The 13,731-nt window shown below is 31.1% G+C and overlaps 2 protein-coding genes and 1 long non-coding RNA gene across 3 annotated transcripts; 1 reads left to right on the top strand and 2 right to left on the bottom strand.

Annotated features, from left to right (window-relative positions):
• Positions 1-488: 488 nt before the first annotated feature.
• LOC118038017 (uncharacterized) lies at positions 489-2,782 on the bottom strand. The gene is made up of 5 exons (XM_035044250.2): positions 2,267-2,782; positions 1,887-2,039; positions 1,634-1,775; positions 1,024-1,265; positions 489-814 (listed from the first exon to the last, which is right to left on the bottom strand). The coding sequence occupies exons 1-5, from the start codon at positions 2,705-2,707 to the stop codon at positions 608-610; spliced, it is 1,185 nt and encodes a 394-aa protein (XP_034900141.1). The 5' UTR covers positions 2,708-2,782; the 3' UTR covers positions 489-607.
• Positions 2,783-10,330: 7,548 nt separating this feature from the next.
• LOC140955424 (uncharacterized) lies at positions 10,331-11,706 on the top strand. Its single transcript, XR_012169447.1, has 2 exons — positions 10,331-10,467; positions 10,839-11,706. It is a non-coding gene; the product is annotated as an uncharacterized lncRNA (long non-coding RNA).
• Positions 10,525-11,475, bottom strand: LOC118038018 (protein LURP-one-related 11). Its single transcript, XM_035044252.2, has 3 exons — positions 11,242-11,475; positions 10,928-11,158; positions 10,525-10,816 (listed from the first exon to the last, which is right to left on the bottom strand). The coding sequence occupies exons 1-3, from the start codon at positions 11,473-11,475 to the stop codon at positions 10,682-10,684; spliced, it is 600 nt and encodes a 199-aa protein (XP_034900143.1). The 3' UTR covers positions 10,525-10,681.
• Positions 11,707-13,731: the final 2,025 nt, after the last annotated feature.

Raw genomic sequence — 13,731 nt, forward strand, 5'->3', positions numbered from 1 at the left:
CATAGAGGAATCTTGTCAGTCAAACCTTTAAAATTTTTACTCCCTGAAATTTTACTTTTATTAAAATGAATGGATTGAAATATTGTTTGTTACCGAGGTAGGTAAGTTATTTACTTTGATGATATGTTCACACAAGCTTGTAATAAAGAAAGAGCACAAAGCATAAGGCATGTAGATGGATCTCTAGAAATGAACTAAAAAAAAGTTCCATCACTTTTACCAAAAGTTAAACTTTACTTCCATCCCGTAAAATATATCTTTAGAAGAATTTCCACAAAGCGATAATATGATACTCTTAAAAATAAAAAATAAAAACTTAGCTCAAGAAAAATTTTGTGGTTGCGACTTTTCCATCAGAAGTGCTTGGTCGCATTTGCTCTTGATCACCAAATTCAACTCATCTAGAAAATTTCACCAAAGATTCAACTTTAAAAGGTGCACTTTGCCTGTCCAGACTTGACTTGAATGTTATTTGACTGAATTCAAAATTGTCAAAAAATTATATATATAGAATACAAGGGCATCCAACATGCACTATGTCAAAAACTAGCCATGCGATCAGTAGCTACGTTAAAAAAATTGAAACAAAATTAAATTCAAACACAGACTACAAGTATAGCTGAATGAGTTCATCACTGACTACAGATGGAGTCAGCACACCAAGATCAGTGAAGAGTAAAGTAAGATACTGCGGAGGTGTATAGTCCCGAGCAGATGTTTCAACCTCAACCTTTGATGGAATGGGCACCCCAAAATCAATCGGGCGTAAAGCAGGAACCATGTCTTTCTGGTCCAATGGATAGAGACGAGCAAACTGAAAAGAAGAGTATCAATATGTAACTATAATTAAGTTAAAAAAAAAAAAAAAAAAACAAGCAAACCCATAGGCAAATTCCTATTTAAATTTCTGTTGATGATAAAATACAGTTTCAAACTGAACACTGGCTGCAGCTGGTTTGTTAGCAATAAGATAAGTTGGGTGATTATCTATCTATATAACCCTAAAGGTACAGATTGGCAAACCTTATAGCTTTCAGCAGCCACATAAACAGGCTTATTCATGCTGTGTGCAACCAATGCAATCTGGAATGTTCCCATCATGTTGATTATACCTCCACTTTCAACCACTCCATCTGCTCCGACAAATACCATGTCTATCTCATCCATAGTATATGCCACAGCAGAGTCTATAAGGAGTTTCACAGGAACATCAAGCTTGGCCAGCTCATTGGACAACCGTAAGCCTGTCCTATCAGGCCTTCCCTCTGCAATTTACAAGCATGAAAAGTTAGTGAACATGTAACCCAGTATAGAACCATATAAAAATAAAGGTTGGTCTCAAAATAAAAGGCCAAAGAAAGAGGAGCTATTCATTAAAAACAAAGTAGGTACTTGTATGTAAAATGAGCAGCACCATTTTCCTTTCTTGAGCCCAGCACCATGCTTAGGGAATGGGCAATACGATTTTTTCCCTCTATTCTACGCATGCTTTTGACCAAGCAAATAGTCATAAGAAAAAATGGAATATGCAAGTTATAAACTTGAGACCATTTTAGCTAGAGTAAATGTTCAGGGTAATTTTAAGTAAGATAGGAACACTCCACGCAGATACAAGAGTGTTGAGAAACAAAACCTGTGCAGAAAACTCTGAAGAGTTTTTTACTTTGAGCTGCTGTTTTCAGAACTTCAAGCACAACTCTGGAGAAACCATGCACCAAAATCGTGCAACCATCAAAGATAAAATCTTGGCTAAGCATGGCAATGATCCTACGTGCCTGCAATATTAAACAACAATTCCTTCTACTATCAATATTGGCATAAATGGCATATAGAAACAACCTAATAGAAACATCATTGCAACATCTAGCAGTGATTTGCTAAAATACCTTGTAAGATATCTCCCCAAACTTCTCCGCACGCTCGATCAACCGAGATTTAGCTGAATTAAAGTCCTCATATTCTAAAGCAGAAGTTCTAGTCACATATCGCATGAACAGATCACAACCTGCTGTCAAAGATATCGAGGTCTTGTCCCCTGACTGGATACAACAGATAGGTTAAAACATCAAGACCAAACAATAAAAAAAAAAAATTCCTTTTCATGAATTTACTAATAATACTCTAATTAAAAATCATTATTTATTACAAAAATGAAGAACCCTAATGCACATAATTGTTATTCAAAATCAAAAATTTATCATTAAATCACAATTAGCCCCAAATGAAATCAAACAAAACTCTTAAGAAGCAACAAAATTACACTCACTTTAAGCGAATCAGAGGCCTTTTTAAGCTCAATTTCAAGCTCCATCATAGTAGTAGCCTGACAATTCTTGATAACGGCGGCAAGCGCCCTGATCGCCGCCACAGCCTCCGCCAACTCAGGCTGCTTCCTCCAGCTATTGAACTCATCAATCACACTAAACGGCTTTCCGGCGACAGTTTCAACAGTAGTCTCCGGGGCGTCGTCTACGTCATGGCCGATAGCAGCCTGGGCCTGGGCAAGCCAGTCGCTGGTGACTACGGCGTTGTGGGCGGCGCGTGTCTGGTAATAAGCGGAGATGTTGTTTGGGGGGTTCTGGAGAGTATCATCCATGGAGAGTGGTGGTGAGGATGGGAGAGTGAGAGTGTCGGAGGGGTTGCGTTGACGGGGCACGGTGTTGCTTTGTTGTTTGTCCAGGATGAAAGAGGCCGATCCCCGCCACATTTATGCGTGTTTTTTGGGGTGTCAGAGAAAAAAAGTTGTTAACGTGAGAGGGAGTTCCGCTGATAGATTTCCAATCTGCAAAGCTAATCTGTAATTATTAGCACATAATAATACTAATAATAATTAATAAATAAATAAATAAAATACAAGGAGTAAAAAAAAAAAATAGAAGGAGAAAAGCTGACGATTTGCTCATATGGAAACCTTTTTCTTTTCATGTTTTGGAAGGAAAAATGATCAGATCAATTTCGAATCATTCACCCCAAACTACCATGCTGTTCAATGCCCCGTCTAATTATGCTGTTATAGATTTTCAAATAAAAATTAATTTTAAATTAATTTTTAAAAAATAAAAAATATATTATTTTAATATATTTTAAAATTAAAAATATTTTAAAAAATAAACTCTAACTTACTTCTAAACAGGTCTAAAATCATATTTTTAAAAAAATTCATCAATTAGGGTGTGAGCACTTGAAATTTAACTAAAAAGATTTTTTTTCTAAAGTAAAACAATTAACTAAATAAGTATTTTATACAAGTTTATACATAATAAAATGAATGATACAATGATGATTGGTATCTAAGGTTCATAGCCAGAGTATATATTATACCTCTTTATAAATTGATATATAACATTAAATACTCTCATGTTCTCTTGTCTTAACTAGATTCATAGAACAATTAACTAGTGGCATTATATTAGCTACATTACCGTGCCCACTTAAAAAAAAAAAAAAAGATAAATAAAAAGATGAGAGAGAAGTCGGAGATATACTTATTATTTTTTTATGGGTCATGGATATAATTTTCTCTCATTTTTTTTTTTAAAGTGAGCTCAATAAAAAAATTAATATGATGTCACTAATTATACTTAGTGTTGTTGGGTTTCTTGAAACATATACATACAGCGAAAATAATAAATTTAAAATTTCTTAGGAGTCTCAAGGATCTTGTTAAATAAATCTAGATTTATATAGGATTTATGCAAAGATTATCTAAAAATCATATGTTCTTTTCAGCTTTGAATATTTCTTTCAAGGCTGAGCTATCACAAATCATAAACCATTCAAATATACAGCCTCTAATTATAATTCACATGAGCTACCAATAAAAAAACTTTTAAACCCTTTTAGAAGAGAATTATTGTTATACCTTAGAGTGTTAACTCTATTCTTTTGTGTTTTAGATATTTTTATATTGTACTATACTTACCATAGTAAATAAAAGACATAATATTATATTTATAAGGAAATCTTGAAATCTAAAAACCCTATAAATGACAAATATCAATTTGTCCCTTAAATAATATCACTTATATTATTTTATAATAATTTTAGAAATTTATTTAATCAAGTTCATATTTGATTTTTTCTAAGTCTAGAATTGTAATTCCTTATATTAATTACATTTTAGTCTTTCATTTCTAAAATTTATTTATAATCAAGTCACACTTGATTAATCATCTCATTTTAATTTATAACCGATAATTCTTATGTGTGTAACCTATTAGGTTCTCTAATATGTTTCCTGAAATAGAAATCATAATCCTAAATAAAATAAGATTTAATAAATTAAATAATTTAATTTACTATCAATTAAACACTTTTTATGGGTCCTAGATATAATCTTCTCTCTCTTACATGTGTTTGTCTTCTTTTTTTTAAGTGAACCCGGTAGAGTAACTAATAGGATATCACTAGTTATATTCTATACTGTTGGGTTTTCCGAACACATACATACAACATAAACGGTAAATTTTAAAAAAAATAGAATTACTAAGAATCATGTTAGACATATCTAGAATTGTTTAGAGTTTAGCAAAACAACCTTTCTTTGTAGGGACAAAGATCGTACAATATTAACTGGCTCTATGGTTTCATTCACATACTTAAGGTTCTTAGATACAAGGTTATATATTTGTCCAAGTCCTTTTTCCAATACTTTTGATTCTTAGGTATAGGGTTATCTCTAAGTCAATATTCTATCATATCTGATTTTTTGCTTCCCAAGTTGTTATCTACTTCGTTGAAAGTTGTTTAACCATGTAATCAAGAGGTTTGCATCAGTTGGTATCAGAGCAATGCTTCAAAAATTAGGTTATATCCTTTATTTTTTTTCTTGTTAGTTTCAGGTTCCTTAGGTTTAGTTCTCTTTGATTTGGTTTTTGATTATTTCGTGTCTAGAGCTTTGTAGCTTACGTCTAGGGATCCTTAAAAAAGGTTTTATTTTATTTTATTTTATTTTATTTTGTTGCTATCTTAGAATATATCAGTAGAATAAAGAGTAAAAAAAAACGTTCAAAAGTCATTTTTATCGAATATGTCACAGTACACAAATAAGGGAGAATTTAGACCAAACCAATTCAAAAAAAAAAAGATTAAATTTTATATATTGGTTCTATGAGTTTTAATTTGAGCTTACTTGGAGATTGTTATAATAACAAAGGTTGGGATTAAAACTTGTCATAACATATCAGATTCATATCAGAAGGGAATATCGAGTCAAATAAATTTATAAAATTCTCAAATTTTATATGTTAGATTCTTCCACGTTAAATGGTTTTAGCACGTTCTCTATGTAAATAGATTGAGATAATCCAAGCAACATTTTAGATCTATCTTTTTAGATCTTTATTCCTAATATAAAAGTTGTTTCTCCTTTTTTTTTTTTTTATGGAAAAATTCTTGGACAACTAGATTTTGATTTATTAGAGTAAAGAAATGTTGTTTCCTATCAATAATATATCAAATACATACATACATACATACATACATATATATATATATATATATATATATAAAACTCCACTCCCTTTAACTTTTTTATAGGTTCATCCATATTTTTAATAAAATTAAACTATTTGATTATCTTATCAAAATGGATATTCCAATTTCTTAAAACTTGCTTAAGTTCGTAAATAGATGTTTGTAGCTTGCATATTTTATTGGTAAATTTCTTAGATTCAAAACCTTTTAGGTTGTGTCATATACATCTTCATGAAGATTCTCATTCAAGAATGCAATTTTGATATTCATTTGTCAAATCTCATAATCATGGTATGTAGCCATAACAAGTAAAATCCTAATGGATTTTAACATAGCTAGTGGTGAGAAGGCTTCATCAAAGTTAACCTCTTGTTTTTGTTTGTAACCTTTGGTAATTAGTCTAACTTTGTATGTTTGTATTTTGCCATCCATACCAATTTTTCTCTTAAAGACCCACTTATATCCAATGGGGTTTATCCATTTTGGTTGATCAACCAAAGTCCATACATGGTTGGTCTACATGGAATCCATTTTAGATTCCATGGCTTCAAGCTATTTTTTTATAATCAATGTTAGATATTACTTCATTATAGTTAATGGGCTCATGAAGTATGAGCAACTCATCATCATCAAATTTCATAAGAAGTTAATATCTTAATGGTGCATGACGTGTCTTACCAGATCTATGGAGTTCTTGTGCTTTTTAAGTTTCAGGTTGAACTAGCCTCAAGCTCTAATTCAAATGTTATAGCCTCAAGCTCTAGTTCTATTTGGATGTTAGTTTGTGGTTCTTAAACTTCATTAAGTTATATTTTCCTTTCATTGTAACTTTCAAAAACAAATTCTTTCTCTAGAAAGGTAACATATTTTGAGACAAACACCTTTTGCTCAACAGAATGGTGGAAATTATATCAAACTGATTGTCTTAGATATCTAACAAACTTAAATTATTTGACTTAGCTCTTAGCTCTTAGCTTTTTAGATACTATACGTTAAATAAGCATTGCATCCTCAAGTCTTTAAGTATGATAAGTTTGGTATCTTACCATTCCATATCTCATATGGGATCTTATTAATAGTTTTGATGGAACTTTATTTAAAAGGTACGATGCAGTTTATAGAACATGGCCCTAGAAAAATATGGAAGGTTTGCATAACTCATAATGGACTGTATCATATCTAATAAGATATGATTTCTCCTTTCAGAAACTCCATTAAATTGTGGTATTGCAGGAGGTAACCATTGTGAGAGAATCATGTTATCTCTTACCCTATTAAACTACTTCCAAGCTTTATTACCAAAATATTGCATCATGACTCCAACTTTCATATCATGTGAATATTGTCATAACATGACATGTGCTTGGTAGTCTTGGAGATATAAATAACTTTTACAACCTAAGAGTGATTGAAAAGTATTTCAATTTTTTATATGTGATAAGTTTCCTTCCTTTACCGTTATTGGGTTTATACCGAGCATATCTATAAGTTTTGTACTTGGTAAAATTTGCATCTTCATTGTAGTACAACATGTAAAAACTTAGGCACGTATTAATTTTTTAAGCCAAATGGTTTTATTATGCATTTTGCAACATAAAAGTTATCTTTCAACATATTTTCTTTAGATAAAATGTTTTTTGCTCATTTAATAATGCTGTCATAACTGGCATTACTTAACTCATAATTTAATTTAATGATAAATACTCATGCAATGACCAACAATGTACTATGATTTATACATCCATCCCATAATGGCTCATCAAAATCTTGCAAAAGTTTTAAAAACCTAGTTATATCTATATTTAGTTTTTTATCTACACTTGAACCTTTATCTAAATAATCTTGATTCATTATCATTGCATTTATCACCATACTTGTTGATTCATTCTCATTGAATTTTAAAATTACCAACAAAAAGTTTTATGAAAACTAGCAACAAAATATTTGCATCGATAATTCCACAAATAATGATGCCATATTGTTGATAGAGTTGTTGATGGAATATTTATTTCATTAAAAATTCCATCAGCAATTACTGACGATATATATTTGATAGCTATTTTAGTTAATAATGTCCAACAGGTATATTTTGTCGCTATTGTGATTGGGAATTATTGATGGAGTATTTTTCGTTGGTAATTCCATTGTTATTTATCAATTTTCTAGTAATGAATTTGACAACATCTAGAAATTTCATTAACAGTTACCAAAATAGGTTGCACACAGTAAGTGGCTCACTTGTTTTGGGGCGACATGTGACACCCACTATAGTCAAAATTGATGATCTTCCTCAATGTTATTAGGTTCATCTTGTTGAGATATTTTTTTATGATATTGGTGGTGTCATCATCAAAGATTCAGTGTTCTACTAAAGTCTCTTTCTTTTTTTTACTTTTTTTCTCTCTCCTCTCTCATCATTGTATTTACTCGTTTACCTTTGGATGGAGAGTATGACTCACTACGATCATTGTTAATGATCTTTCTTAGTGTCATTAGATTCATTTCATCAAGATCTTTTTGATGATACCAGTTGTGTTATAATCAAAATGTCATTGTGCTTTCGGGATCTTTTTCTTTCTTTTTTATCTCTCATCTCCCCTCATTGTAATTTCTCACTTGGCTTTAGATAAAAAGTGTGGTCCACTTCGGTCACCATTATTGATCTTCCTTGATGTCTTTGAATTCTTCTTTTCGAAATCTTTTCGATGATGCTAGTGGTGTCATAATTAGAGTTTTGATATGCTTTTAGTGTCTTTTTTCTTTCTCTCCTTTCTCCTCACTCTTTATTGTAATTTATGTCATCCCTCGGGTTCCTCATTGCAACATGTAACAAATTATGCTATTTAACCAAAATGTTTTCAAATTGTGTTATTTTACTATTTTTTCTTTTAAACAATACTAGTTTTTTTAAAAAAAAATAGTTTGTGATTTTAAACAAAAATAATTAGTTCATTTGGTTTAAAAAGTTCAATATTGTTTCCCTATATATATATATACCTAAACTATTAGCGTAATATTAAAACAAAGCCCGGGTTATAATTTGGTCTGTTATATCCTTTAAAAATATTTTTTTAGTAAATTAAGTCCTTTTATTAGATTAAATTGTAAGACTAATAGTCAAACTTTGTTCTTTAATTGGATTATAGATTTAATTTGGTAGAATAATAGTTTGAGATCTAATACACCAATTTAATAGACCAAGTAATGTGAACCTTATGATCGTGTGGCCACGCAACCCATAATGAAATTGAAAACCAATCTAAGAAAAGCCTAATATCATGTTTGAAACTCTGACCTAGAGGTAACATTGTATCTAAGAACCAAAGATATTGAGAAAAGAACTTAGTCCCAGAGATAACCCCCTAAATAAACTGAAGCATACGAATGGCATCACAAAGCCAGTTAATCTTTGATAAGTCAGTATACGATCTTTGTCTCTACAAAGAAAGGTTGTTTGCAACACGTAAAACAAAGGAAAAATCTTGTTTATTCAAATCATCATATATGCCGAACCTTACATCCATAAAAGCAATATATAGTCCCCTTTAAATTACCCTAATGGACCCCTTTTAGATTGAAAGCCAATAACCCTTATCTAGTAATAACTTGACACAATTCTAATACTGAAACAAACCCTAAAACAATATCTAATGAGCCAGAACAAACCCAATTTAGAATAAATTCCAAAGCTAATAATATTTAACATTAAATTCCAAGCTAGAAAATCTTGCAAAATAAGTAAAAGAACAACAAAACAATCTCAAGCCTCGTTGCCACCATATATATTCCATAATGAACATGGAATCCTTGCAAACTATAGATAATAGTTGCTACCGTAAATGTTTCTTTATTTGACATGAAATTCTTATAGAATAAGTAAGTCAATCGCTTCCACATATATTTTCAAGAGCATTAATGAACCCTTGTATTGACTGGAATTCATAATACAAAATGAAAAAATGTTTCTCCAACGCACATTCCTATCATATTTTGGTTTTAACGTCAAACACGTTGTTTTCTCTTGTTCGAATAAATTAGCATACGTATCATATATTGCCGAAAAGGTATGGATGTCTATTTTCTAGAAACTCATGTAGAAATTTCAACTTGATCCAACAGCCAAGTTAAAAATTATAATTGATAATGTAAAACTAGATAATAAAATTTTTTACATCAAAATCTAAATATGAAGTTGCTTATATTATATCACCAAGCCTTATTTTGTCACAGTATTAATAGTCTAGGGGAAAACATGCCATTAAACCTGTTAAGGAGTACTGTACCTCTATTCCAAGCAATAGAGTACGTGGAAGTTCCATTATCTTTTGCTATTCCAAGTGTTCGTAGGCTTAGTGTATTATAACAAAAGAAAAACAAGTGTTTTCGCCCTTTAACTTTTTGAGTTGGGAAATTTCTTCTTCTTTCTTTTTTTTTTGTCGAAGGTTTTTTCTTTTTAGAGCAGTCAGTTCCATGTCAATATATTTTATTATAAACTAATATATTTTAATAACTACAAAACGCAGTTATCAAAGATTAAAATCTTAAGTTTTATATATGTCAACTGCCCAATCTCAATCCAAATCCAACAAAACCAAATAATTTGTATTTTTAACTTGGTAATTCGGTTGATTTTGTTTGTAAATAAGTTATTTAAGTAGTCAATAATTCAGCTATTTTTCTTTTTAAAATATCTGTTAGAAAAAAAAAAAAAAAAAAAAAACTAGGGTAGCTTGGTCATTTTGTAGAAAACTAGTGGAGATTTTAAAACTGTAGTCGTGGACCGCAAAGAAAACAAGTTACATAATATAAATATACAGGGACTGCATTATTATGTTTTGACCTCTTGTAAGCTTATCCTCCAAGATATAATTAAAAAGAGATCAGAAGTTAAACATTGCAGCTCATTCGATTTCTCAACTCAGCTAGTGAGTGAAGGCTGGCCGTGGTCAAACGCATGGATGCACTAACAGGAGTGGAAGGCTAGATCGTAAGGTATAATCTTTCAATATAGTAATTTGAAAGTCTTTTGACGGTTGAATTCGAGTAGTCTTTCCAGAAAAAAATTTCTTTATAATCAGAATTATATTCCTATGATCATCATGATTGTAGAATTTTGTAAATTGGAAAAACATGCGAAAGACATTAGTTATAAAACAGTTATACACGTAAAGAAAGAACAACCTTTTGCCTTGTCTGTCTAGACCTTTTACATTTTGGAGTTGATGAGGCTATACACAACAACAAGCCCCATGATCAGAGAATGATCAATAAAGGGCTCCACCACCATTGTCGTAACATCTTCTCCGAGCACAACTCCACTTGCTGACTGCTTTCTCCGTACCTGTTTTAATTTGCACACACAGATAACACACTAATTAGCCTTCATATTAACGGCCTCCTGAAGCAAAGAAAAGAAATCAGGAGGAGGCCTTAGCCAAATTGAGTGGTTCACCTCTGCGACGAGCGCTCCACACTTGTCTACTATCTTGTATGTTGACTTGCTGGTCCAGCTTTCTATCTTGTACTGGCATGGTTGATTCTTATCCAACCCAACAGTTATGTTACATGGTGCATCTCCTCTTAACAGCCTCAAAGTTTTTCTCACTTGAAAGCCAGGCTTGGTCCTGTCAATTTCTGAACCGTCGCATCTGTAGCCCTCCCAGAACGCCAGCAACTTGAGCTTCTAGTTAGAGAGAAGCAAAGCACAGCTTGTTAAAAGGGGAATTTAGTGCAACTTTCATGAAAAGATGTTGCTGTGTATGTTACCTTTCTCAGTATGGTGTACAGGACTTTGCCTTCGGAATCCATGAGATGAACTTCATTGCTGCTCTTGCTGTCATAGTTATCGACCCGATACACAACATGGCCATCTGAATCAAACACAGTACAGCCTTTGCCACTCAGTACTAGAGACTTCATCCACACTGTGAATGATTCTTGTTTGGAAGAGAGGTAACAAGGGTCTGGAGAAACAAGTGCTTGGGGATGAACCTTTCCCATCTCACCTGCCAAGTTTAACTGTGAATGTCACTTCAACAGCTACAGAGCACTTTAAATACAAGTATATGTAATATTATAGAACAACTTGCAACTGGGCGGGGCTTACTTTTGTAATTTTCTTTTGCCCACCAATCGATATCTTTATAGTTAATTTGATGGGTGTGTTTACTTAATTAGAAGGCTCGTTGACCTTCAGAGTACATAAAAGAAGTAATTCTTTTCACTTTTTAATTCTACATATTCTAAGTATATAATTAAACAAGAATTGATCGCAGTCTTCAAGCTAATATTAAGCGGTTTTCTCAGCAAAATTGTTGATTTCATGGCCAACAAATAATTATCGAGAAAGGAACGTAAAGATAAACATGTACGTAAACTAAAAACTAGACATTATATATTACGTCTGAAACAGTACTTTTAGTGGTTAATAAATATGAAACCATTTGCTATAATCAAACTTGTCCTGGAGAAAACTTGGCCATGAGTTTTGTTTATGCTGTTTCTTGACCTGTTCTTCGTGGGCATGCATTAAACAAGGATATCATAAAGCCAAACAACAACAATTTTAAATCACACTTTTGCTTGCCCTTTTTGTTATTATGTGATCTAAATTGAACCTTATCACTTTATAGTGACCCCATGCCTGTTGTCGTACGGGGCTTTTACTGTTCCAAAGTGGAGTTTTCGTCAGGGTCAGCTAAATAATGTAGTGCAGATCACGCCCTCGGGCATAAGAACTCATTCCTCATTTTGCTTAAGCATTTTAGTTCTTTGAAAATTGCAATGGATAACAGATACATCCACTCCAGCATTCTGATGTGTTCTTAATTCTTGTTCTTATCGGATAACTCTGATGACTGTACGTGAATCAGAGGAGGCAGCTACAAAATCAGAAGAGAAAGCATGATCAAATTAATGATATAATGATTTATGGCAAAAAGCCTACAAACACTGAAACCTCTCAAAATTATGTATTAATCGTAGGGTATTATAGAGATTGTAATTGTTTGTTTAGTTTAAATAAAGTTGTTAAACTCAAGTATATGCTACTAAATAAAAGTTTGATAATTAAATTATAGCGTATGCATTTTTATAAATCAAAATAAAATTACTTAAACTTGCAATAGAGATAAAACAAAAACCTAGCATGCATGCTAAGTATATAAAATAAAATATTTAAAGCTGCATCGAATCAAATAAAATACTAACATGCATAACACATAAAAAAAATGATCATGCTTAACACATAAAGTAGTAAACTAAAACTATTAATGATATAAGATACTTATATTTGGATGAAGAAAGAAAGACATTGTCAAGGATTAAATTATTCTTAATATTAAAATGTTCATCACTTGGTATAAAAGAATCTTTTTACAAATAATATTTTTAGAATTCTAACAACTTCATTTTTAAAGGATGCTCTTTCTTTAAAAATCCACAAACCAAAAAAGTAATTGAACTTGATATCTCTTTACAATGTACCAAAACCTAAGCTCTAAATTAAAATAAAAGGGAGCAAAAACTTAGCAAAATAAGAGAAAAAATAAGCCAAAAAAAAACAGAGAAAAAAAAAAGGAGCTACTACAAATAATCATGTTTCTTAAAATAAATTCCTAACAATTCCCTACATAAATAAAAATTGTTTTACCAATAAACAAAGACTCAAAGATTTATAGAGAGATAATAACTTGGTAGATTACGTCAGAATATATAGCTTTTAGCTTTGAACCTTTCATAGTAAATATTATCGGATTTACTTGGCTAATTAGTATATGTAATGTCTTGAACTATTTAAACTTTTATGTAAATTAAGACAGTAGTGTTTTCATAGTTATCTGTTTAGAGTTTGATTCTCACATTTATGTTCATTTTAACCCAAACAACTCTCAGTTTTATTAGTACTTTAGAGAATTCAGTCTTTTATAATTCTAAAAAATATGATCATATTTCTACTTATATTGGTCATCTTTCATTACAGGTATTTTGTTATACTTCACAATTGGTAGACCAAGGTATAAAAATCATTAAAAGTAAAGTTGACCCTAATCAAATTACAACTAGCACCTTTTTCATCATAAAAATAGAAATAATTATTTCTAAGTGCTACTAAAAATATCACATGACTTAATTTTTATTTTACACATAAATCTTGGAATTTCTAGTTAAATATGTATGGTTACATCAAAATACATTTTCATCTTTAAAGGCTTTAAGCCCATTCTCTTTGATGAACTATACACAAGTTTTTTTGTT

The sequence above is a fragment of the Populus alba genome, chromosome 3 (assembly GCF_005239225.2).
Source record: "Populus alba chromosome 3, ASM523922v2, whole genome shotgun sequence".
In the NCBI taxonomy this organism is placed as follows: Eukaryota; Viridiplantae; Streptophyta; class Magnoliopsida; order Malpighiales; family Salicaceae; genus Populus; species Populus alba.

What these genes read in the sequence shown, in the direction of transcription:
- LOC118038018 (XM_035044252.2), bottom strand. Translation starts at nt 11,475, where the DNA reads ATGGGAAAGGTTCATCCCCAAGCACTTGTTTCTCCAGACCCTTGTTAC. An exon ending in TGTACACCATACTGAGAAAG is followed by an intron (nt 11,159 to 11,241) that starts GTAACATACACA and finishes CTCTCTAACTAG; the next exon opens with AAGCTCAAGTTGCTGGCGTT. An exon ending in GTGGAGCGCTCGTCGCAGAG is followed by an intron (nt 10,817 to 10,927) that starts GTGAACCACTCA and finishes AAATTAAAACAG; the next exon opens with GTACGGAGAAAGCAGTCAGC.
- LOC118038017 (XM_035044250.2), bottom strand. Translation starts at nt 2,707, where the DNA reads ATGTGGCGGGGATCGGCCTCTTTCATCCTGGACAAACAACAAAGCAAC. An exon ending in TTGGGGAGATATCTTACAAG is followed by an intron (nt 1,776 to 1,886) that starts GTATTTTAGCAA and finishes TTAATATTGCAG; the next exon opens with GCACGTAGGATCATTGCCAT. An exon ending in CTTCAGAGTTTTCTGCACAG is followed by an intron (nt 1,266 to 1,633) that starts GTTTTGTTTCTC and finishes TGTAAATTGCAG; the next exon opens with AGGGAAGGCCTGATAGGACA.